The sequence below is a fragment of the Trichoplusia ni genome, chromosome 19 (genome assembly GCF_003590095.1).
Source record: "Trichoplusia ni isolate ovarian cell line Hi5 chromosome 19, tn1, whole genome shotgun sequence".
Classification (NCBI taxonomy): domain Eukaryota; kingdom Metazoa; phylum Arthropoda; class Insecta; order Lepidoptera; family Noctuidae; genus Trichoplusia; species Trichoplusia ni.
Window position 1 is genome coordinate 4,542,953 of NC_039496.1, and position 27,960 is coordinate 4,570,912.

General features: G+C 36.5%; 2 protein-coding genes across 2 annotated transcripts in view; one reads left to right on the plus strand and one right to left on the minus strand.

Moving 5' to 3' along the window:
• LOC113503609 (elongation factor-like GTPase 1) overlaps positions 1–13,514 on the plus strand; it is a 116,480-nt gene extending 102,966 nt beyond the window's left edge. Inside the window, exons 10-11 of the mRNA XM_026885658.1 lie at positions 11,243–11,427; positions 11,857–13,514. Of these exons, the coding sequence (XP_026741459.1) occupies positions 11,243–11,427; positions 11,857–12,045 (374 nt within the window). The 3' untranslated portion in view covers positions 12,046–13,514. The remainder of the gene's footprint in view (positions 1–11,242; positions 11,428–11,856) is intronic.
• A 2,085-nt stretch (positions 13,515–15,599) lies between these two features.
• On the minus strand, positions 15,600–26,324 carry LOC113503547. Its single transcript, XM_026885575.1, has 7 exons — positions 26,039–26,324; positions 22,317–22,420; positions 21,525–21,722; positions 21,167–21,299; positions 20,742–20,908; positions 19,398–19,526; positions 15,600–19,090 (listed from the first exon to the last, which is right to left on the minus strand). Exons 1-7 carry the CDS (start codon positions 26,322–26,324, stop codon positions 18,983–18,985), a joined length of 1,125 nt encoding a protein of 374 aa, XP_026741376.1. The 3' UTR covers positions 15,600–18,982.
• Between the last annotated feature and the right edge of the window lie 1,636 nt (positions 26,325–27,960).

Sequence of the window (27,960 nt, forward strand, 5' to 3'; positions counted from 1 at the left end):
TTTCTTTTATGTAGAGAAAAATAGTATGGTTTGAGATAAATATACTTTTTATGTGCATTTACAGATTTTTTAAATTCCTTGTAACGTAATTTAAGTCAACTGGCAGCCCTACCGCAGCCTTTGTTGTCTCAGAATATTCCCTTTTAATAAGATAGGTTTTGTTCTTTACTTAAAAGTGAGAGATCCGGTTAAGTTTCGAGGGTTTTTTTTATACGGTCGAAGTCCTTGTTTAACATGTTTTGCTGATAACAATAGATCCACGTGCTGTTTACTTGAAATTTTGAATTACACTCATTTTTTTTTACTTATTATTTTCCTTTTATTTGTAGAATTATTAAAAGTGTTCATTTTAAAATTATTTCTTTTACTAAATTAAGGTACAAAACTATTTTGATTTGCTTTTATGTGACTTTACTTCAGCAATTCAACAATTGCAGCATGGAAAGCTTAGCCAAAACGACACAAAGGACATTACCTACAGGGCCATAGTAGTAACTCAAAAGCATAATCCCCAAATAAACATGCCTCGCAACTTTCCTAAAAACAATACGAACAAAGGCATGAAATATCACTTGTAGAAAATTTCCTTCTCGACTACAACGTCGGCCATAACTTTTCTTTATTCCCGCCGAGTCACGGAACAACGCTTCGTGCCGCAAAATATTAACTTTCAACCTGTCATACGTATCTTGATGAAAAGAACGCGATATTAGGAACACGAAAATGATAGTACCTACCTTACTTTAATTATGTAGCAAAACTAAGCTCATTAACTAGTTGGTAAGTCTTAAAAGGCTCGTAAAAACTTTCAATAATTATAGATGGCGGGATCACGCGATGCTTAACTTTAAACTCAAACATAATAATAGGGTGCCTTGTTTAACTAAACCTGGGATATCCTCTCCTGAATATCCATTAACTCATATTTGAACTGTATTTTGATTAATAACGAAAACAGTGTTTTTGGTCTTCATTGGGGAAATACAATTTCTAATAGAATGGCAGAGCCATAAATTGTATCTTAGGATTGATATATGTAAATCTAGACTAGACCAAGCTTATGTAAAGGCAAGAAGGCTGGGTTCCACCGTAATTAACGAATCTGTATCCATGCTACATTTAACTGCGAAAAACTATTTTCAGAAAATAGACTATTTTCAAAAATTATTCATAACAAATTAAAAAAAATCCATCACATTTTGACATCTGTTTACTAAAACCCAAAAAAAATCTTTGATTTTCCCAAACTTTATTTCCGATTTTTTCACTTAACCAACTTGATAAATACTGACAGAACAATATGAGTATTTATAATATTTCCTCTTCCTTGTGGAGATTTCTATTTTCCGCTTTCCACTGTCTCGCTATTTGTCCGTGATATATGTCGGTCCCCTTGCGCGTGTAAGTCCCGGCGACCTCGACTTACACGTGCACCAGTCATGCACGCCCACGCGCGGCCTCCAGCCACCATCGTCCTCTCTCCAACCCTCTAAACCCCACAATATGTAATCAAGCCTAATGACCTTATTTTGCTATTTTTTCTCCCTTGCATGGATATCATAATTTTGATAACTACTTAATTTTGTGAACGCTGCAGTGGGTTTCAATTGCTTTGACGTCAGTCATGGTAATTTGTTCCAAAATAAACTCCGATTTATTTGATACACTACTTGTTTACGACATGATAAAACGTGTAGTTATTTATTACGAAATCGTAAAGACAGAAATACTTTGTTGGTAGACTTGGAGTTTTTGGACATCCCTAAGTTACGAACAACTTTGCGCGATAAACGTGTATTGTATTTGTCTTTATCTAGTTACTCGTATTATACGCGTATAAATTCTGGGAATACAACACCTGAACTTGAAATTAAAGATTAAATAGAATCGCGATGAATATTTGAAGTTAAATATTACACGTGCTTTTTAAACTTAAACTTTTCAAAACACATAATGATAATGTAAATTTCGGTATTATCAACCGACTTCAAAAATCATTCTGAATTCGTTTGTTTTTTTAGGCTTTTACGTCAGAACTAGGACTGGATGAACCGATTTTGTTAATTATATTTTTATTGACTGCACGGATAGCCGAGTCGTTGAGGTTAGAACGCCAAACCCACAGTGCGGGTTCGATACCCGCGTAGGATAAGTATTTGTGTGACTGTCACTTGGTCCCATAAAAAATCATCAAATTTGTATCAGTAACTTTTATTTGAAAGCGATTGTAAAGTTCTTTTTTTAACATTATTTAGTAACAATTAAGCTTTAAATAGATAAATATTTAAAAACTTAAATTTCAAAACTTAAATGATTGTTATTTAAACTTAACTTTTTTGAGTTGTTTAGTTACGTCATGAAAACTGTATGATATTAATAAGTAGAGACGCAACGAAACCGCAAGGCTCATGCCTCCACAAGTACCTCAATACCTTTCGTAACGATGTTATGTAATTTGTTTACACCTACCCACATGCAGGGTAGTGGGTTCAATCCGACCCACTCGAAGCCCACTGTTTCCTTTACTGCTGACGTATATGGATACTTAAATACTTTGAGTAAACCTTGGTTATATGTTTGTACATACTGTTGACAGAATCAGTTTACGATGTTTGTTTTATTTTGTTGGTATCTTTATTTATATGAAGTAAAAAAACTTGATTGATACAGTTTGGGATTAGACGATTAGGCATTGGAAGTCTTGTTGTTTTCAATCATTAACTACAACTTTTGCTGTTTTTCCTTCATTATATTAATGCCATAAGAAAAGCGATAGGCTATTATTTATTACTAGATGCTACATAGTTCATAGGACAGAAACCCAATGAATGTAAAAATCTATAAAAATAGACGACGATCAATCAATCAACAGTGACAATTTAAGAAACGTTAAATATCCAAAGTTTTGTCATATCAGACTCTAAAACAGTCACGTGGACCTTCAATATTGTTTTAATTCCAACTGTGCTTCATAATTCTCGCACAAGAAATGACGATCAATCGAAGGAAACAATTTAAGAAGCGATAAATACCCAAAAATAAGACTAGAACTCAGTCATGTGAAAAGCTAGTTTTTTTAATTCCAACTGCACTTAATAATTCTCGCAAAACAAACGACTATATCATTATCAGTTTAAAGCGATAAATTAAAAAAAATATTTATTGATAGTCACAGACTTATTATGTCAGACTCCAACACTACGAATCAAGCGAGAACATCACTATAGTTTTAATTCCAACTGTCCACAAGCATCACAGCCTACGTCCCACTCTGCTCTACTTAACTATATATAGCAGGTTCATATAAGGAGGCCGATTAAAACTTATAGCCGTATGCGTGACATATCTGACTAAACACACTGACTCACGACTTCCAAACGATTATAATTTAATTGGCAGCTGGTTACTGCTTGTGAACTCCATTAGGAAACCAATACGCCTATAGGTATTGAAGTAATTATTAGTTGATCTACAGGGTGTGAAACAAAATTAAACAAGGATTATGTAACTGTAAAAAAACATCTAATATAGGTAGGTAACATAGGTTCAAAGCTAATAAACAAATATACTCAGTGTAATGACATGAATTGAATTCTTTTTAACCCTTAAAGTGACTTTGACGTTAAGTTTAAGACACTAAAACCAACAAAGCGCAATCGATCTGGATAACGTTTAGGTTAATTAAATCCGATATGATAACCATCAATATGAAAACTGAAGTAACCATTGTTTTAAAATTTGATCAATATTTTATTTTATCGCGTTGATTAATGCTGAATTAACACTTATCAGGCGAATTTCTAAAAGTTTAAATAGTTATACAACCTGTATATAAGACACCGAAGGCTTCGTTAAAGGAAGTGTTTTGAAACGATTTGTGAATGGAATGCCTTTGCTAGATATGTTTTTATAACGAGGTTTCCACTCCTACGGGGTTAACTTAATAAGGGGAAATCTCTTTGGCTATTAAAAATTACATTTCATTGCAAATTTTGGAGTATTCTCATTATAATTTAAGCTGCTCTTAAAATGCTGAGCGATGGCTTCTTCGCAATATATGTTATAGGAGGAATGAGTATTGATCACCACGCTTGCTATCTGCGGGTTTGCAACGATATAAATGCGAGACGAATTCAATATGAATGCAATACTAAATCCAGGTTACCTAAATTGTTTCCAAGAACCTAAGACACAACTAACAAACAGTGAAGCTAAATTTCGTAATTTAAATTCACAAAAAATATCTCTTAAGTACTTGACTAAAACGAATTCAGAAGCAAACATTTTTTTTAAACATAAATTGCCGATTCCTTATACGCATTTAACCAAAGACAGTTGAAGTTTGACTCTGTAATTAGAACCGCCGTGGGCGCTTAATGTAATGTCGCTTTAATTTAAGATTTCCGAAATCCATTCAAGAAATCTAATCGAGGCAATGCATATTCACAAAGCGATTTACATTTTCATGCATTTGCGAGTGAACAAACAAGTCTGAGTAAGACGGGTATGTTGGCGTTAATTAGCTGGACACCAGGGACTTATGGAGTCAGGTGTAATAGAGCAGTTCGGTAGCAAAAAGATAAGTACTCACTTTGGATGTGATTCTGTCCTGTTCTGATTGAACCGCATACGGTGTGCAAATTTGATTGAAATCGGAAAAGTAGCTTCATAGTGCATTGCTGACAAGCAAAGCGAGAAACGGGCGAAATTCCAACATTCTATTTTCTTGCATCGGTTTTGTCTGTAAATCCCTTTTATTTTATTTTTAAACCATATTCATGTACAATTAGTAGATAAGATTGCACTTTTCTACTATTTTAAGATATCTTCGAAAATCATTATTGCATTTTCGTCTCTCTGCGGACGTCTCGAAACAAATCCTTTTGCAGTAAAACCTACAATATTCATAAGTCCTACTAATCAGTACACTTGGCCTATACACGAACCCATTGAACACGTTACCTCAATGAACTGAGGAAGCGACAGGTGTAGCGAGAAAATAAGTTGTTAGCGGCATGCTAGTGACATCTTCACAGCGCCTGGGAAAAGCTTTGCATCAATTTTTTAACATCCCTCTACAAAAAACAATGTACTTATAAACGGTACTCGGCGCTTGAGTGTTCTAAAACTAGATTGTTATTTATGACTGTATGTGTCTATAGGTTTTGCATGAAATAATATTGTTTTAACAACAAAGGCCGACTTGAAATAACTACCAAGATATTAAACGTTAAATTAAAAAATAATCAACGAAATCGGTTTATTCACTCGGAAGTTCTGAGGTAACAAAAATGCAAAAAAGGTCGAATTGAGAACTTTCTCATTTTGAAGTCGGTAGACAAACTTTGCAGCTCCTGAAATTTCTACATGCTCGTGGACATTTTTAAAATTAGACATCTGTCGCCATGGCGGTAAGTTCGTGATTAAGAGACATCTTTAAACATGACCACTACCAAACATCATAACTTATAGGTAAATATATTTTGAACATACATATACATATTTTACAAATATTCGATATTCAATTTTCAAACATATTAGCACAATAAGTCCGTACTTAAGGGTATGGCATCTAAGTTCTAAGTCAGTGCCTCGCACGCGGCGCCTCTATCGCTCGTTCGACTCTTACTTTTAAACGGAAAGGGCAGAGTTGTCATTATCGAATATCCTCCGACATCCGATCGGATTTAATTTGTTCTTATGTTATGCGTTATCGTGACGGGAAGTCGTCGGCAGGAAGCGAGTAAAAATGTTATGTCGGCCGAGTAATGCCAGTCCAACATGGATCGGCTTTTTACCTCCACTCAATAGGGTTGCCCTTCGTTTAGTACGAAGTTACGGCCGCCGGCCGCCCGCGGCTGCTACGGTCGAGATTGTCATCATTGATTTGCACTTAAACGAATAATGGAAGCGTGTTATTCGTTTTTGTTTCCACTAATTAGTTAAATGTTCTATAGGTCAGTTAACTTGATAAATTATTTTGTATAAACTTATCTAGACACGCGAACTAATTAGTCATATTTTATGACTCAAATTTAGAATTAGTCCATAAGTTAATGCTATCAAGGTAATCAACCACGCTGACTCTTAATTACTTCCTCGTAAAAGTAAGGATAACAGTTCTATAAAGGTGTTTTATTTTAAGAAGAAGGTTCGTGCCAACCCTACAGACGTGGCCGGTGACAAATTACGCTTCAGCGATCTGAGTTTCCGATTTGATGGAATCTACGGTGTTTTTAACGCGAGTTGCGGGTGCCAAGTTTTTGCCAAGCCATTATAATTGCATGACCAAACAATAAGAGTTGAGTACATCTTGAGGAAGAAAAAACTTACCGACAATTTAGAAATTACTACCGCCGGAAAATACTTTGCGATATTTGAGGGTCGATGCTCGATCATAAAATTCTCTGTTTTTGAGTGTTTTGAGTATTTATAGAGAGAGACAAATCATCTGAAGTTGTTCAGATATTTCTTGTTTTTTTTCACAAAAATATGCTTTAATCGACTTCAAAAATGTTCTCAATTCAACCGTCGAATGAGATTTTCAATTCGTCTGGTATTCCTTATCAAAAGTTATGACTAAAAAGATATTCATTAAACACCCCACAATAAATACTTTTATGTCACATACCTCCTTATACCACGCATTTAAATAAAAACTTCTTTCTAATCGATCCAGGCACCTTACAACAGTAGTAAAAAGATACATAATATTCCTTTTAAAAGGTTTATTAAGTTATCTCTGCTCTGTGATTACTGGCGTTCAGTTTTTGTGTGAATGTTTGACGGTCAGCGCTTGCGCAGCGGGAATGGGACCATATCTTTTATCACCTTCGGGAACTAATAGAGGCCCGTGATTAGTGAGAGCTATTTAATTGATTAGTATACAAGTAATTGTAGCGAGAATAAATAATTATTCATGTGAATGTGTTGAGCTGAAAGAAACGTGAATATATAGGAAACAGCGGTTGTTGCATGTCGAATCGAATTGAATAAAGTATTTCGGGAACACTGCGATGTGATAATCTGGCATGCTCTTATTGAAAATGAACAAGTTGACAAACTTTCCAGAGTATATTTTATTTGGTACTGAGGCAGTTGGTTGTGTTCCTAACACAAAGAGAAACAAGCGAACTCTATTACTGAGACTCCGCAGTCAGTCTGTTTGACCGTTCATAGCAGTTGAAATATTTTTAGATGCGGTTTTTCTATTGCCGCTATGACAACTAACTAAAACTAAAAAAAGACGTGCATAAGTTACGATTACGGTATTATTAACTGAAAAGAAAATAAAACAACTTATAACTCAGCCCATGTAATTTTAATTCGACCGGACTTAAATTGAATATGTGACCAGTTTTATAATTAAACTTTCGTCTGTACATCGGTCACGTTTAACAAAATAATATAATAATTATGCACATTATGCGTGTTACCAGCGAAAGACGTGGGACGATGCACGGCCTGCAGAAAAAATATACCATCGCACTTTTGTACTCATCAGCATTTTTAAGTCTATTCAAACTAGCGTCAATTGTTCTAAAATGTTTGTAGTATAAAAACTCGTTTGTAACATTCTTAATTTTCACGTTGCTAGCTGCTCGAGTAAAATACAATTCTAAGCAAGTGTCATTAAGGAAATGGAAAATATTAATTAATACCAGGATATATACGTCCCACTGCTGGGCACAGGCCTCTTCCCGTATAGGGAAGGTTTCCAGCATCACCACGCTCGCTATCTCACTGCGGGTTGCGATTTCAGATTTCAATATTTAGAATATAGGTTTTCTTAAGATTTTTTTGCTTTACCGTTTCGTTAGTGGAGTATTTAGGTAATTAAAAAAAAAATTGTAATAGTCACATCGTAAATAAAAATCCATACCTACATAGAACGCAAAGCCTAAACGACAAAGGAAAATAAATTCAAAATTTTAAAACAACTTTCAATTTCGCGTAAACGTTTTAAGAATCCAATCATTCCACAAATACGTTTTATAAACAATCCACGAATTATTTAAGTGCGTCCAATTAAAACGCCGTACACATACCAATACACATAGTTAACTAAATTGGTTATGATAGTTGTTTTGCCGCCGTTACATCCGTGTGTCGTGGGAAAATGGTAAACGACGCGTGGTACACGACTGTGATGTGTGCGTATGTTGTAGGTATGATGTGTATTAGGACAATTTTGATTGTTACTAGTAACTGTCATTTTTATAATGTACTTATTATTAATGGCGTGTTTTATTTTTGTACTTATAACAATTAGGGCTTAATTGCGAGTCGCACACCCGAGTTTCGTTATTCGTTGTTATAGCGCTAATAGAATTTCATCATCAGTGAAAAGTTTCACAGTTTATAATAAACAGCCTGGTGACAGACGTACAGACAGCGGTGCCTTAGTAAACGGATTGCGTTTTGAATGTCTCTCTGACTCTTAGTTCAAGAAGTAGCAATGAACCTTAGCAACAATGAGCTTTCCGTCATAATTTTTGTCACTAACTGCATAAGTAATTCAAATATAGATAATTAGCTTAAATCAAACCATTCGTTATACTTTCAGTCTGATGTATATCTTGCACAGTAGCATGGTAACCGCTTACAATACAGCTCGCATATTAAGCTCATCATTAACATGACTGCTTTACATTGTTCAATGAATTAATTATAATAATTATCTGATCCGTTTTCAAGATTTCTGGTGAAAATATGAATACGATAATCTTTGATTCTCTGAAGTTATAGAAAAGGATTTACCAGCCTATTTACGCCTCAGTGCTGGGCTCAGGCCTCTTTATATGTAGGGGAGGTTTGAGCATTGATCACCACTAGCTCACTACAAACTGGCGACTTTTTCCTTCATCGTTAATATATTGGCTGCAAGGATAGCCGAGTGGTTGGGGTCACCGCCAAACCCACTGTGCGCGTGTCGCGGGTTCGATCTCCGCGTGGTTCAAGCATTTGTGCCATCCACGAATGCTTGTTCTGAGTCTGGGTGTTGTGCACGTGATTTGTACCTTTGTGAAACCCTCCGCGACACAAGGATTAAATTCCTGTGCAAGAGTCGTTTTTTTAATAATTCACTAAGTATCTTTTACATAGATACTAGCACATACAAAAATCTTAGTTAAAACCTACTTGCATATCACACATGAAGCTGAGCGAGTAAGTTCTGCTCCCACTGACGGATGTCCTCCACATCTCCGTTACTAACGGATATAGGATATAGGGATATGGGCCACAACGGTCCGCGTCTTATTATATGGCATCGCATAACCGTTCATGATGCTGCTAACGCGGATACATCGCGGCTACAACTTGTGTAATCGAACCGTATTATCGAATCGTCTAGTGGCTGGTGTTTTCTATGAGCTTTGTAAAGTTTATGTCAACCTTGACATGATATTCTATTGTATCTAATAAGACATTTTCGTATTACCTGCTTATATAGGGTATTTGACAAGGGTTTTTTGGGTCCGTTAACTATTATTGGTTTCGTGTCGAAATTTTAACTTTGGTGTAAGTTCATATCCAGACGCAATCGACAATTTTAAAAACTTCTTCTTGCAAACTCGTAACTATAAACTCATATTTTATACCTACTGTTTTTGAAATAAAAGGTAGGTACATTAATTTTGTTGAAATTATAAAAGCCGCTATTGAATGGTTTACTACAAGCTTCCGCTAAACAAACCGAGTAATTCCATTCACGAGTATTAACCAATATTTTCTTTGCCACATAATTTCACAATATCATTGAACTCGCATGGCGTTCTTACAAAAATAACTTTCTCATAGCAATGGCTCGACTCCACGTTGAACCATTCATAAAGTATAATTATTATTTACTGAATGAAAACCACAGGAAATGGCCTCCTCTCGGGCGCGTCCAATTGCAAGCCTTCGGTTACGTCGATATCGCTATTACGCGATACTTTGGAGAATTGTAGCCAAGATGCGTGCACGCTGCGGTTACTACAACACCAGAAATTAACTGAGTTATACGTAACACTGGTGTTAAGACCTCCAAAAAGATTGATCTCTTGTTTACGCAGTTCAGTAGATCTCGTGATCATAAGTAGTAGAGATGATAGCAACAAGTAAAAATTATTGACACAATTAACAACAACACCTGTAAAAACTTGAATTCCTGAGCTGATCTAGCAAAATTTTAAGCTTTATCCACATCTCTTAAAAATTATAATAATCAGCAGCTCATGATTAAACAAATTTAACCGTTCAATTGATAAGTACCTACACACGTGAACAGTGTGACACAAGCCTAACATTCCAATCACGCGTACACTAACAAAATTCGTTTGTTTTTATGAACAACCTCAGCGCTCAGATTCCGGGCTGCTGGCAATTATTGTAGTGTGTTTCCCGTTACAATATGATATTATTTTTTCGTTAACATTCTTAGCGTTGCTCGGCCGGCTCGTATGTCTACAAAAAGCTCCCTTATTTACTTGACAAATACGACGTGTAGTGGCCAAGATGCCTCGCGGACGTGACCAATTGGACCGGATGCACGCCCGTGACCGGAAGTCCCCCTTTCATCTCAAAATGGCCGCGTCGAATCTGTAAGAAGCAAGGAATTTTTCTAGGCTGTTGACCACTGAATATTTGTCAAACGACCCCGGGCTTCGTGACATCGCAGCGAACTTTTTGTAAATACCGAACACTTTTTAGGCTTCCAAACCACTCGCGGATACTTTTTCATTGCCAACGAGTTTAAGGCACTAACGAACAAATTCAATAAGACCACTCCAACAATAAAATCTCACCTCTGCGACAGGATATGTAAATAGTCGCATTGCTCTAAAGACTGGGTCACTGGGAGGTTGTCAACTGTAAACAAGTTTATAAATAAGCGACGACTACTTTATAAGTTAACTGATGTGAATAATTACTCCTTCTAATAAGAATATATATGATTAAATACATACTTTCCATAAATAGGTACCACTTTTTTTTATAAAGTAATTAGTCTAAATTTGATTCCAACTCCAGTACTAATGCTTAGCGAAATTCTCTTTCCAAATAGAAGATTGAGAATTGATCACCACGTTTTCCGGCTGAAGTCGGCCATTCCAGATGCGAATATTTAATGTCCAGAGAACTAAATAATCTTCTCATGTTTCGATGTATCTTGTTATCTATCATACAATTCCGCCGGATCCTCCGCTCCAGACACAAATTAATTAATGATTATCTAATCTATTTCCATTGTTTTCAGGCAAGTTATACGCGGCGCTGGGTCGTCGCGGCGGCCGCGTGGTCGGCAGTGACCTGCAGAGTGGCTCGGCGTCCTTTAGGGTACAAGCCCTGATGCCGGTGGCTGAGAGCTTCAAGTTTGCAGTAGAGTTAAGGACGCATACGTCGGGTCTCGCCGCGCCGCAAATGTTGTTCAGTCATTGGGAGGTTTGTGTTGTTTTATTGTTTAAATTGGTTTTGGATTTTCGATTTATTTGAACAATTTCCAAAATAAATGTAGTAGTGGTGAATTACTTAACATGTTATGAGTAATTATAATATGTCTCGAATTCGTTGTTTTTGATAAATTAATGGTCTTTTCATAACGTTTTAGTTTACATATTGAGTCAGCATGTTTTGTTTTAGAAATAGTTTGGATAATTAAAAATACGCCTACAAAATAAACTTAATCGAATTACCTACAGTAATTAATATTATTAATACTGGTCATAACTATTTATTACTAACATTTGGGATTATTCAAATAAATGGTGCTAAACGCACTCGTTGGTAGGTGTTACTAGACACGGTTCATACCAAACTTCTGAACCTCCAAAATAATACACATAAAACTTATACCAAAATACATATTTCCAGGTGATAGACATCGATCCATTCTGGAAGCCTCGCACTGAGGAGGAATACCTCCACTGGGGAGAGAAGTGGGACGGCGTGAACCGGGCGAAGGCCTACATGGACTCGGTGCGCGCCAGGAAGGGGCTGGCCACCGACAAGCAACTGGTACAACACGCCGAGAAGCAGAGGACGCTGTCCAAAAACAAATAGCTTTTTTGTGTAGTAAGATGTATGTGGTAATGAAGACAAACCATCAAAAGTAAGGCAGAAGAATAATGTTCGTACAGTTTTTTCGTTTCATGAATCTGTCAAGTCGTTTGAGCGAGTTTTGGCTAGTTAAATTTGAATGGAAAAGGTATTTGGAAATAAACTACTTAATTTTATAGTATATCTGAGAGCTTTTAGCTAAGGAAGATGCAAGCTACTGGAGAAGCGAGGGCTGCTAGCCAATTTAGCTGTTATAACAACAAAAACGAAATAAAGGTAACGAAATTACGGACATATATTTGATGGGTGACAATTTTATTCGCCCATTTGTTCGGAGCCCTCGGAGTCCGACTCGCACTTGAATGAAAAAACCGTAATTTGATTAATACATTGAAGTGTTATCGTGTACCTTATCAGATTTTAATATTAATACTCCATGGCCAAAATATTTTCTAACGATGGAATATTATACCATCTTTTGTTTTTCATACTGTATCTGCAATTTATAAATCGTTACATGTTCCCATGTTATCATTGCAAAAACTTATCTACCATTTTACACGTTTCACTAGACGTATTATAATCGAGTGATTTAGGTCACTACACCACACCTATCCCAGATTTATGTAATCCACAATTACTTGTTCTTGAGTCGAGGTGTGTTTTTACAATATTAAATTAATAAATACTTTAAAAATAAAAAAGCTACTTAGAAAATTCTATTATTAGCACCAAAATACTTGTGATCACGACTTCACTTCCATTCCACTCCACAATCATAACGCAACGTATGGAATGTCACGAACGTCACATAAAAATACTTAAAAAGGTCGCATTTCTCAATCGTTGTCGCCATAAGGTATTAATAACAGCGTTTGACGTCAGACCAATGACGTCATAAGGCTTATTTTAGATACTTTACTGTAATACTCGTACTGTTTATAAAACTCGTAATAAATGTATTTGTATGTAATTTACATTAATATCAATTGTACCATGCGATATTACGTTAATTGGTGTGCTGTGTATAGGTACTTACATATATTTTTAAAATACATTTAATGTTAATATTTTTGTAGAAAATTGTGTTAAATAGGTTTTGTGTGTTGAGGAACGAGTGCGTGCACATAATTATTTATATTATTTTGCTATACCTACGTACATGATCACCAAATACTAAAAACACAAGATGTTTAAGTTTCACTCATTACAATCTGAAACTTTAATCAATCCTCATTGTCTTCTTCATTTATCATCAGAAATAATCATTTACAAACATAATTTTCTTCTTTGAATTTTATGCTTATATCATTCATATGATCAAACATTGATATGGAAAAGTATATAAAAACTTCGGAGAATAATATTTTTAAGTCCATTCAATTAAAGCACAGTTTTCAATTTGTCCAAATGAATCGAAGAAAGTGACATTGACATTGGTCCCAATTACATTAGTATATTTAATGTGAAAATACTCGAGACAAACCATGAAAGAATGGAAGCTCTAATTCAATATTTCCATTCACCGCATGCATTACTAACTTACCTGGGCCCCAATTCTGCTATTTACAATGGCCGATGAATGAATGAAATTTGGCTAAAAATGTCAATTTTCGTATTCTCTTAATAATTTTTCTACACAGTAATTGGAAATTCAGTATGGGACGGTACACTCAAGTTCAATACAATTAACTTCCAATTATTGTAGTGGCAAAATGCTTAATAGTATAGGAATAATTTCAAATTTAATCCAACTGCCATTCATTCATCGGCCGTTGTAAATAGCAGAATCGGGGCCCTGTGGTGAAGGTTTGAACATTTCACTCACAAATTTTCCTAGTTATGTAAATACTAGCTGTTGCCCGCGACTTCGTTCCCGTGGGTAGAAGAAGATGTAAGTTATGATTTATACCCGTCCTGTTTTTTTTCACATTTTCCATTGTATCTTCGCTCCTATCAGTCGCAGCGTGATGGTTTATAGCCTAAAGCCTGCCTCGATTAATTGTCTACTCAACACAAAAAGAATTTTTCAATTTGGACCAGTAGTTCCTGAGATTAGCGCGTTCAAACAAACAAACAAACTCTTCAGGTTTATATATTAGTATAGATTTCATAGTATACTATGCGTTTTCAATGAATTGATAACTGTCCTAATGATCTTTTGGTTTGAAAAGTAAGCAATTGTCACCATGAAATGAAATTATATATTCAAGTATGAGTTGTTAGCTGTACAATGTTAATAAGTACTATTATAATAGCTTCACAGCTTTTGTTTTAAATGTAAGGTTTCACTCGCCCATCGTTACTTAAAGTTTTGTCTTCATATTAAAATGTTAAAGTTTAGATTCTCAGAGCAACAAGTTCGTTAGTAAAAACTCTTGTGTGTAATTTATAAATACATAGTATTTATTGATGACGGTTGTATGACAATTGTTTTTGATGTAATTTTCTTACCGCTATTTTTAATATACGTAATTGTTAGAAACTTCTCGTGTTTTATTCACTTTCCTTTATTTGATAAACTCTTTTACGTAACCTTTTATAAGTTATTGGATTAAACATTTTTTGTTATTCTATATTTAGTCCTTTGTTCAGGAAGTTTGCTGCGTGATTTATTAAAGCTAAATGTTATCTCTATACAGTCATTTGAGCGATTTTCATAAAAATCGCATAATCGTTTGTGCGAGTGTAACTTAATAATAGGTTGGGTAAAAGATAAAAATAAAACAAGCATTCATGTTCAATTAACTCATCTATCTATTATTTACAAAATCAACAAATGAATCACAACTCCAAACAAAAATATACAAAACAAACATTGAAATCATACAATTCTCACGTCCGTAACAATTCCTACGTGGTATAACTTAAAAATCACTAATAATCATAAATCAGTTCTATCACCCATTGATACAATTGCGCTATTTAACTTAAAGATACATAAACTGTATATCGGCTGAGGTCCACCGACATGGCTGAGCCAAAAATATGACGCATTTAAATGGTACTCTAACAAGCAAAGATACGTCAATGTGCTTCTAGAGGTTTAAAGGAACAACATCAAGAAACAAAGTAAATAAATAATATGCTTGTTCGTCAACAAATAAGAGTAACTCATATGCTGTCATCAACGGTTGTCCCATATTGCACCAGAATTATAAATCAATAAAATAAAATTACGTAAAATCATCATATTTACATTGATAATAAATTCAAAATTAACAGCACGACCCTACCTAAAAAACTAACTATTGTACAAACCTCACTATTACTACTTTTGATATTTCATAAAATCTAATGTTTTTGTCTTTGGCAATATTAATTATTTCCGATAAATGACTCGTATAGGACAGCGTAGCCATAAATAACAAGAAATATAAAATGAAGCAGTGTTGTTCTGGCATAGAGAACGGACCATAGACAATCTTTCGACTATTTGAAGTGGTTACTGGACTGGCATACAAGCCATTTGGTAGTTTGCTCGGTAAGGCTGTGCCCAGACTTGTGTAATATAATGCTTTCTGCAGAACACACCACAAATAACTCTTACCTTTTGGTGGTTAAATATTCGTGCTGCCGTAGTACATTCACTAAATTACACTAATCTGGTGCCAGTGTTACCCAAATCTTAGTCGGTAAGTCTATAAGGATACACATAAAGGCCTAACATGTTATTTGGAATACTAACAGTGATGCAGCACTTTGGCACAGATGGTAACCTAGCTGAACAACATTAGGCCTTTATTACATAAAGTATTAACAACAGCCAAATAACCTACGCGATACAACGAACATATTTTGTACATCGATTGTAATGTTCCAAAGTAAAACTGCCTAGCATCATCTAAATATTGTGTAATGTGCTAAATATTATTTATTAACTGCTAACAAAACACCTTGGCCTTCAAAAAATAACATGAATTCGTACTACAATAAATAAGAATGTGATATAACATATGCTATACATAAATTTGATTGCACAAAGTTTACAGAGTGCCATATAACATAATTTCACACTTACAATAGTTTAAAATCATCCTAAGTACATACTAACCCCAATAGAACCGAATAACAAATCCTTGAGCTTTACCAAAGACTAGAATAATAAATTATTAATTACATAAACTTTACAAGTACACAGTTATTTCTATAAACGACATAATTTTTAAAACTGTCCAAAATCGTTCACCTTACTTCAGAATTTCGAATTAATTTGTTGAAAACTTAAGCGTTGGATATTGTTATATGTACGTTCATACCTAATGCTTTCTGCATCGATAGAAATGTGTAAAACTATTTCACTATTTAAAAACATTATTTTCGTTAAAGATTATTGTCAAAATAGTAGTTTACAGGAAATGCTTGTGAAGGGATATTTTTTGTCAACAATTCAATTTAAAATCGATACAGAAACATTAGGCTGAATCTTGAAAGCTACTGAATAACGTATGCTATCGAATATTGGCAAGAAACATTACGAAAGTATTTGGCAAACGATCCATACTAGCCCAACTCGACACGCTCTATCTCGACCCATCCGTGGACACTTTCTCGAACGAGGAATGTTGGTTTTATATTAACTATTATCTAAATACTAGCACCTGCCTTCTGACACTATCACATTCACAATTGTATACTCTCCATGATCCATCCAGCACTCATCCCACTGTAGTACGGTCTTTACAATCTAAGTTACAAATAGTCAATGCTACTAACACATACGTATAGAAACCAGAGCAAATGATATAACGGCTGGCTAAACTACGTCATCGCTCCTTACCTTACAGTAATATGTAATAATACAATTATAATGTACAGCAACATTTACTAAGCTTACCCATCTCTAAGCTTATAATTAACACGAATATTAAAGATGCTGAAGTTATAGAATTGTGATTATGAAAATATCTAACAAGCCGAGACAAACGAACGCAACAATTTAAGAGAACGTTTTTGTTCAAAACATGTGCTCACATTAAATAGGTATTTTGACTGGGAATTAAAAATGTGGTCCACCAGGAAAAAAGATAAAGAATAAACAGGCACGTATTTTTGGTTTTAACAATATACTTGCTAAATACGTCACAAACCGGTACAAAAAGTATCAATTTGTGACGTCATATAAACTTTTTTAACGCAACAATATAATCACAAAATTTTGATTATGGAAAAACAAAACTGATATTTTCCAGTATTATTAATTTATCGACCTGACGGACATCACATCACAAATCCTCATCATAATTATAAATCGTGCAGCATTACTATGAATGTGAAACGCAAGGTAATAAAGAGTTAATTTAGATTGCACAATACACTGGTTATAACCGCATACGTATATACTACGTTCCGATGTACTTAAGTTTGAGTTCCATTCATCCCGACCAAACGCGCATATAACACTAAACGTTTGTGTTTGACACAAGTTAATATGACGTAGATGCCTTAAAGGCATTCTGGCTTACTTTGCTCTTCCACTGTTCATCAAATGTTTTACTTAAACCATACCATTATCACTGTACTCAATTTTCATCCTAATGTTATCTGAATAAGATCGTTTTTTAAATGATAAGTAGAGTGATAATGGTACATGATACTAAGAACAAATTTTAACAAAGACGTCTTAAATAAAATGTATTCGTGACTTGTGTCTACAACTTGATTCCTTGTTATAACATTTTCAATAAAATTTATATAAAAATTAAATTAATACTTGTGAAGATGCGATTATTTGGTATATTTATCATGATTTTATTGTTTCAATAAATAACATTATAATTTAAATAAATTTCATTCTATTTAAAGTGATATAAAATGTAAGTTTATATTGGTTAACAAAGAAATAATGATAACTTGCTCATCTACCCTTAAGCTTTGGTGTTCGTTTTCTTCATAAACATTTTTATATTATTATTTTCAGTAAAAGCAGATAAAAAAGCTATTCACATGCAATGGTTTGCTTTTGCCAACCAAACTATAAATGAATTTAAAGCAATGACCATAACAACGGAATGTTTTAGTAAAATAATATTTCATTTTTCTTAATACTGAAAACATGATTTTTGGAATAGAAACAGACACAAGCCTTACAACTGGTAACAAATGGAGACAATTATTAAATAATGTAACATTTACTGAAGCGAAATAAAATTCTAGTTTCTTCTTAAATATTTGGTTATTTCATTAAGTTGTAGTTAAAGTGTGATTATTTATTTTGCAATGAGTCTCATCAATCGTATTTTCTCGACTTCAATTCATCGATGATTTGGGCAAAAAATAAATTGAAAAATAATTGTTCCGCGCTTTCGTTTCATTAAGGAGTCCATTGCTAAAAACAATGTTAACAAACTGAAATCATATAAATAAATAGTAACTAGTATCACTTCCGTCTCACTGACACTTTGAAAAGCGTTGCCTTGTCGGACATATGCAGCTCAGCTGACGAACTAAATACAATAAAAATCCTCGATAACTAAGCGACAACCCTAAATTAAACTACTATTCACCCAGTATTGCCAATTCGAACAAAAATAAACCAACAGTTTGAGCGGCAAAATTAATAAGAAGAAACAAAGTTGTCAAATTATTTACATAATTAACTAAAAATCGCCCGTAAAAAAAACAGTTAAGACTTATTACTGAAACATAATAAGCCAAAACACTCGTCTGACTTTTCTAAATTGGCAATACCGAGCGTACAGAATCAAGGAAAACTGGTAGCACTATTTTTTGTATCATAAAAACTAAAACTGGTTCATATTCAAAGCAACAAAATCGGTACAAATTAGTAAAATAAATTTGTACGGTTTGTTGCTGGTCGCGATTTTCACGATTACTCGCAATCGCGTGTCGTGATCGATTATTGATCAATAAGTGTGTGTTGTGAGGTTATCGCTGCGTTTCGAGGAGTACGTGTTACGTGTTAGTGTTGTGTCTCCCGCTAACTGAAGACGGTCTCGTTGGGGACGTCCACGTTGAGGTGGCCGGTACCGCCTTGCCCCATGTCTGTTAGTATCACACCAGATAACGCTTCTAGGGATTGTCGGACCTGGAATTAGGAATACAAGTGTTATATGTTTAACGGACTTGGTGTTATAAACAGGAAAAAGTTTTTAATGAGTATAACGAAATTTTGTTTTAGCCATTTATTTCCATGCATAAAAACGCTATTTACCATGTGAGGGGTCTTTAAGTAGTAAATTAGTTACGGTCAGAAATTAAAGTCGCAAAACGAAGTGAGTTTTGAAACCATTGCACCGTCACATAATATCACACAGCGATTTCATTCCCCGCATAGCACATATATTTTTGTGATCAATTCTTGATGTTGTCTGCAGGACCAGTAGTGTGTTTACCTTAGTAAGTAGTAGCAGGTTGGTGGTGAGGAACGCGTGCAGCTCGCTGGCCGCGCGCCCGTGAAGTCGCGCGCGCCATCGCACCAGCTCCGAGTATAACTCCTCGCCTGATAACTTCACTAGTTCGTCCTGAAAATGAAGAAGCATACAATATTATAATTGTAGGGCAATCCTATCAAGAGATGGCATGAGACGCACAAATGCGTTTTCGTCGTGAACCGTGAGTCGCTGACAGACAGACAACGCATAACAGAAACTTCTGGTTGCAGAGAGCTGAAGTTTGGCATGCGTGTTTGTTGGGAGTTGTAGGCCTGGAAATTTCCCTACAAGGGGGAAAAACAGAATTTGACTTTTTTCTTCTTCATAGATTCACTTAAAACTTTGTGTGTGGGTTCTACCAGGGAAGCAATGGAACACTAAGGGAGGATTTCTGAAAATCCCCCATGGGAAAAAAATATGCGGCCAGCGCGAGCCGCCAGCCCCGAGTGACGTCAGCAGTCAGTTACATATGGTGGTAGGTACCTGAGCGTGGTAGGTGTGTCGGTAGAGGCGGTAGGCGAGCAGCAGCGCGGACAGCGCCAGCAGCGCGGCCAGCGCGGCCAGCGCGAGCCGCCAGCCCCGAGTGACGTCAGCAGTCAGTTACATATGGTGGTAGGTACCTGAGCGTGGTAGGTGTGTCGGTAGAGGCGGTAGGCGAGCAGCAGCGCGGACAGCGCCAGCAGCGCGGCCAGCGCGGCCAGCGCGAGCCGCCAGCCCCGAGTGACGTCAGCAGTCAGTTACATATGGTGGTAGGTACCTGAGCGTGGTAGGTGTGTCGGTAGAGGCGGTAGGCGAGCAGCAGCGCGGACAGCGCCAGCAGCGCGGCCAGCGCGGCCAGCGCGAGCCGCCAGCCCCGAGTGACGTCAGCAGTCAGTTACATATGGTGGTAGGTACCTGAGCGTGGTAGGTGTGTCGGTAGAGGCGGTAGGCGAGCAGCAGCGCGGACAGCGCCAGCAGCGCGGCCAGCGCGGCCAGCGCGAGCCGCCAGCCCCGAGTGACGTCAGCAGTCAGTTACATATGGTGGTAGGTACCTGAGCGTGGTAGGTGTGTCGGTAGAGGCGGTAGGCGAGCAGCAGCGCGGACAGCGCCAGCAGCGCGGCCAGCGCGGCCAGCGCGAGCCGCCAGCCCCGAGTGACGTCAGCAGTCAGTTACATATGGTGGTAGGTACCTGAGCGTGGTAGGTGTGTCGGTAGAGGCGGTAGGCGAGCAGCAGCGCGGACAGCGCCAGCAGCGCGGCCAGCGCGGCCAGCGCGAGCCGCCAGCCCCGAGTGACGTCAGCAGTCAGTTACATATGGTGGTAGGTACCTGAGCGTGGTAGGTGTGTCGGTAGAGGCGGTAGGCGAGCAGCAGCGCGGACAGCGCCAGCAGCGCGGCCAGCGCGGCCAGCGCGAGCCGCCAGCCCGCCGCCGCGCGCCGCCCCACGCCCGAGCTGCCTGTCAGGAGTGCCGGCTGGATGACGGCCGCACCACCCGCTAGAACCAACATTAATCTCCGTGTAAATCTTCCAGAAACACAATGGTGAAGCACAACTTTCAAATGCACAATTTGCACAGAGCAAGTAAAGAGGGGGATTTTCAGAAATAAAATATGGAAGTGGGGGAAAAATTTTCCTCATTTTTCATCCTTATGTCATGTATTAAAAGGGGTGGTACGCAACGTGGTGTTGAGGTTAAAAAATCACTTCAAATTAGTCCAAAGTCCAAAGACTTCAGCCTCCTTCCACTACATACCTGCAGCTATAATGGCATCTGACTCTCGTCTCACGGGCGGTGAGGGCGCATCCACTTGGTCCCCGCCCGCCGAGCTGCTGTCATCTTCGGGAGAGTATTCCGACACTTCCAGCTCCACCTCGGATGCTCGGTCCTGGGTGACAAATAAAATGGATGTTTAATCATTTGGGAAGCGACATTCTTAATCATACATTTCATGGATACATTCCATCAATCCAAAATTGGATAGCTTAATAGTGTATCGAAAAAAACTTACAAAAAAAAGACAACTGCATTTCAAGAAATAATCAGACCACCCAGAATTAGGCGTCGCTTTTTCTTTATAAATAGTAGAACAGTCCTAGTTCATCAAATTTACCTGGGGTTTAGGAACAGCAACTTCAGGTGCTCTCGCCGCCTTCCACACGTGCATCATCAGCTTGTACGTGGAGTCCCGAGACAGCAGCGACCCGAAAACGTGCCGCTCATCGCGGGTGCACACCCCCACCGCGTTGGGGATGATACGAGCCACCTTCTCCTTCGTGATGCGGAGGACCGATGTTGTTGGGATTAGAAGCTGGGGTGAGAAACAGGAATGGTACATGTAGCTGATGTGTAATTTTTGGCTATATTGTATGAGATGAACAATGAAGATTTCGGTAAACAGTAATTTGTACCCTAACATTGTATGTATTAAGAATCACTGCTGTAATTCCATGGTGTACAATAAAGAATATTCTAATCTAATCTAATCTAATCTAATTTGATCTTGACTGTGTTTACTGGTAAATCGAGTAAATTGTGATTTACTTTAAACAACAACAAACGAAACTGGTCGTAATGAGGCAAGTCCAAAAAACTAGTGAAATAGCAAACTATTTCGGACGCGACAAAAAAATACCGAAATCTTCTATTAATCGTCGCTCAGAACACTAAGAAGCAATTAAAAAAGAAAAATAAATTGACACATCATTAAATCACAAACTTGCAAAAAGAATAAATTCCTTTACATAAAAATATGGGACGACCAGCACTGTTGCACAATATTCAAACAAGAACATTATTTAAACTAGACAACACAATTAAAACGTCCCACCCATTTTAGTTACGCTAATAACATTCTTCTCGCACAAGACACTAGATCCAAAATGGCATAAAAAAACCTGCTCACCTTGGTCACATAGCCGAACACGTTCGAATAGAAAGCGAAGTAGTTCTTCGTGATGTACAGGTGACCTTGGAGGAGTAGATCACCAACCAGAGCACACGAGTAATCTGTAATAAGCCAAAAAATAAATATAAAATAAATAACAAAATGACACGTCTCCAGGCATATGCAATGCAATTAGTTATGAGGAGAATTTCTTTAAATTCTTCGGAAACTGGTATTATAAAATTGCCGTAAGTAGATTTTAATGATCTTCAAAAAGTCCGTTGTACGAATGACTCATAATCACTTCACGTAAAATATTAACGACCCACATCCTTTGAACTCCTTTGGGGCCCCCCGTAGACTTACAACGAACTAAAATTTTATTTAGTTGACACATAGGTACAGAATTTATCAAAATATTGTATCGCGACCTTATTTAGTGTTCACGTTAGGTGGCAAGTTACAATGTAAATGAAGTCCTGTTAATGTTCCGATAATATTTGTTTATTTTCTGATACCCGCACAGTACGTGACAAGTCAAATAAAATAATATTGTGTCATTTTGACATTTGTATTGAGTTTTCCACACATTGGATCTTGCTCTTTGGCTACCCACATACATCAGACCTACATTGAATTACCTCTTTGGTATAAGTAGACAACTTTTATGACTCTTGTGCGTAGTTAGTTAGTTAGATCGTTGACTTTTGTGGCTTGGCGATTCCAGAATCTCCTTAACTTATTCCGAAAGTTAGTCGTGTTAGCCCCTATGTGAATAGAACTTTGCCTAAAATTGGATCCAATACAGCCTGATATCCTGATAGCCAAATAGCTAAAATAGCTTCAATTACCACTACCCTTTTATTGTTTTTAAATAAACCACCCAATGAATGTCTTCCTTTCATATTTAGCACAATATTTCCCTAAGTACCCACGTTTTTCTTATTCTCAAGTCTCACACATCACAAACTACAAGTAGGTAGACCGCTTTAAGACGTGTGTATAATTGATACGACGATTTTGAGTTCTACGTTGAATGACCTCGGCCAATAAAGATTGATCTTACATAAGTAATAATCACAATCTAGAACATTACGAACATTACGATAGAGATAACGTGAACCCGAGTATTTGCGGCATTTACCTAGATTTGATTGCTGATCTAGCTGTATAGGATACGTATAATTACATTCATTAAATAGTTATAAACGTTGCAGTGGTTTGGAGTATTAAACCGTGTTTTAAATGCATTGGTAAGATATGTTTTATTTTAAAAAACAGGAGTTTCTCGTTTCTGGTTGAGTATTTTTTTAATATTTTACTCAGATTTTTTACAAAACATAATAATATTAAACGACTCTGTTTTTTGCGGAATCTAGTACCAAGTAAAAAACTAAATGTAGCAGATACTCAGAAGTTACGTTGAAAACAATTCTTAGAAAATACTAGTCAAGTATCTTAGTAAGCTCATTGCAATAGAACGGAATATCGATATAAAATTGTTTATCTCATTTCGTATTCTAGAATGTTCGTATGTTAAATAGTTGAGTTTACATGTATCGATAGAATCAGGTCAACCCGTTAACTGATTGTGAAACGGGGACGCTAAGTGTGGCCAGGGTCACTGACTCGTTATTTTTAGGGAATTATTCAAACATTTCAAACTATGACGAAACTGTACTCGGAATCTTATATTTCGTAAATTTGGGACAAGGCATTGACTTTGCGATTATGTAAAAAGGTCCCGCTTTACTTAATCTATACGTATTGAGGCTAAGAGGAAAACTGGAAAACGTATATCCTGTTATTTTCTTGGTATTTTAAATTATTTGTCATTTCCATTTCCTGTCATTTAGCATTTCCCTTTAGAACTACTAGAAAAATAAAGGAAAAGTATTGACCAACCAACAAATGCTAAAGACCTAGTCCAAGCCAAAAGTAATGAAAAGAAAGAATATTGGCGTACATAAAGGATTGACAGTCAATATATAACATCCTTCTAGGCATAGGAACTCTTTTGACCTCAAAAACAGAATACAGTAGTAGCCCAAGTAGGATTTAATCCTTTCAAACTGACAAGACCTGCGCTGTCATACGATATAAGTCGTAATGCGTAAAAGAAGTTATCATTTAGAACTCTTTCGATAACTTGCACCACAAACGCTATCAAAAAACTGAAAGTAATAAAACAATGAAAATATCAATGCCCGCAAACAAAAACATCTTTATACCTAAGAGAACCAACAATCTAGCTCCATACGGAAAAAGGAGCAATAATATTGCAAACGATGATAAAAATATTAATTAAAAACATACTCAAGTTGACTAGTCAAATGTTAAAGATGTGTGTCAACCGTACGTTATAAATATCTGTGGACACGTCTGGTAGATACGTTAGTCTGTTTCAACAATTTTAATGAAATTCGTGAGTCACAACGAGTTCATTTATCTCTTCCATAGTACTAAAGATAACGTTATGGGTCTAATAAACGAATTGTTCTTACTTATCTGTAACGGCTTCTGACTTCCAAGAATTAACTATGCCTACTCCACAATTATGAATCTAAAAGGTTTCACGGTTTGATAAATAAGGAAGATTCTTATTTTGTAGTCAAACTGCTATCAAAAATCACGACATTTATCGTAAGAACTACATGGTAGGATGCAAGAGTATTTTGACTATGATACTTATTCTGGCGGTAAAAATACCTGCAGAAACACTACCCCGAAGCAATTCTAAAAATAAGGAGTACTGCAACCAATGGATTATTCTGCCCCTTTATGACTGGCCGAGACCGAAAGCACATGCATTTAGGTTTTCCACAGAGTACGAAATTACTTGTAACGTGCCACTAACCCTACAAACACTAAAACGCAGATCTAAGGTCCTGAGCTCTCAATATCATTCGAGAAAACTCACTGAACTTGAATAACGTAGGCTCAAAAAGGCTACTTCGAAGTTATTTGAAACCTTTGTCGATCCTGGCATATTTTCGTGACAGCAAAAGAATGTCTACCACATCCTTCTTTCGCTATTTAAAAATAGGTTTTATTCATATGCTCATTAGATTTTCATTCCCAATGTGTCGTAAGGTTCCATTAAACACGTTATATTCAGTCATTATTGTCTGTTTAAGAACTGATTTTAAAGCATACGAATGGTCTGTCGTAATGAATAATGTCGGCTGACCAGGCAATTTAATAAATCTTTATTAATGTATGATAATTTATTATTGTCTTGTCTTCAAATGTGTTTGGGTCTTCATTGTTCGCTGTTGATATGCGAATGTTTAGTCATCACAAGCAGACAAGACTAAAAAGGAGAAGACATATGGAGTAGCTATTTACATGTGACAGTTTGTTTGACCCAAAATGATCAATCATGGAATGGTTCGGGTTGTGTCTCATTCAAAATTTTGGCAAATTAAAATACTTCCTAAAATTCTTGGGTTGGGATATAACTTGACATAAGTGACTTTAACCCAGCCATTCACCAATTTTTTTGAGTCGATTTTATTATTGTATACGTACATTCTATTTGAGGATGGGCATTGTGGGTTTCTAAAATGCGATTATGATAACCTTTTTGAATAATCACAGCAAGCTTCCTTGCCCTTTCTAAGTGAACTAATTGATTGCCACGACTATTCGCCACCACGTCCACCTGTATGACCTCGTCCGCAATACTTTAGACTGAATAAGGCATAAGCCATAGATGGCTAAATTAAACTGATCCTTACAATTGAGCACCTTCTCCTCAGGTCCCACTTGCGGGAAGTGCCTCTGGAACTTCTTCTGGCGCGACTTGCTCGGTTGTTTGCCATCGGTGGTGTCGCCAGTACCGGTCTTGCCGGCCCCAGCTGCCCGCACCGACGGCGCTGACCCCGACAAGGGCTTTATGGCCTGTCTGGAACAAAACAAAATATACAATTGAATACTTGCTTTCAAAAATTTTGTGCCCGGTGGCACTGAAGGTGGTAAGGGGAAATAATTAAGGCTCATAATCATACAACTGGTAGGACGCATTACCAAATTTGTATTTTTTACATCGACAGATCGTTTAACCCTCAACCATAAATAAATTGTCAATCATGAAAAAAGAACTCTAGTATAAATTGTTTTAGTGAAGATCATAAAAAAATCGGTTTGCAGAACATAGCGGCTATTTAGGTCGCCATGATCGACTTTTTAGTCCAGAATAGCTCGATTATGCAGGTGCATTACTAAAAATAATCATGACAGAGATGTTAAAGTGCGGCCTCTCTGTTCCCAAATGACATCACGACGGTCTCATTTATAACGATGATGGGCGCGTCATCCGTACTTATTGTCCATTTGTCCAACCGATAGAAAGAAACAATAGAGAGTATTGCTTGATCAGAGAATTGGGTAAAATCGTTCTAATGACCTTGCGAACTCTTAGCCTAATGATACGGTTTACTTTTTTGTTTTAGACTGCAGGCATATTTGAATGTTTAAAACTTTGATTACACCCGTTTTCCTAATACCAATATTAAATCACATGCATTATCGAGTATCAATCTCACAAATTAACTACAGGGTGCCTATCATCTCTTAAAGTAAAACTGAGAAGTGGGACGGTACAATAGACATCGTAAAGCGTCGCCGCTCTTCCAGAGCCAAAATATAATTACTGTAAAACGCTAGAAGGCTCCCTGATAAGAAATCTGGAGTTCCTATGTTTTGAATCACACGATCCCGAATATGGAATCGAATATGATCCCGAAACCTGACAATTTTTGATTTGATTTTGAAACCAGTTGTCTGATGATACCATGAAATGGCATTATGAATTCGATTTACCTAAGTTTTCAATAATCAATAGAATATAAACAAAAGCCGATTGCGTCAATAACGCACTTGTTTTAACAATGCTCCTAATAGACAAAGGTCATGGACACTACCGTCATTAAAACAAATACCAGCATTTAAAAGCTATGATTCACAAAGCGAAATAATATTCTATGTAATTTTGTACAGCTGTAAAATAAAGACAAATCTATATGCTGGTTATTGTGTGCTTCTTGACAGCAAATACACAATTTGAGTACAGCTCAAGAAGTATTTAGTACATATATTTTAGGTCATTTTTAATTTGTCAATGATGGTCAATATTTTCATATGTTGATGTCGGATAATCCCAGAGTTTTGTCTACCCGTGGGTTTCATTATTTCATTTATTATTATTCCATGGTTAATAAATACGGCCTTTAAAAGAAAATTGAAGTTAAAATCAATATCAGATCGTGCAACTCTCCTAATACAATTACGTCAGCTTAATCGTCTAGCATTCAGTCACGGTCGATTACTTCGTTTAATGTTTCTCAAACAAGGTGTGTGGTAGATAAGCGACAGCTATACGAGAAAAAAAGGAAATTCATACAATTCAAAACATTCCTATAAAGTAGTAATGGTTAAAGCTGTGATAGCCTTGGGGTAAGACAGCAGAATCTGCTAAATCAATAGTTTCGAGTTCGATCTCAAAGAAATCTGCGTTTTAGAAATAAATATCACGGCTTCCGTGTTTCAGAGGGCACTTAAAAATATGGGTCCTGCGCTTGCATATTTTATATCAATAAGCTGTAGTCTCAAGTACAAACGCACTCCAGAAAATGTCTGAAAATATTAGACTTCCTTTCAG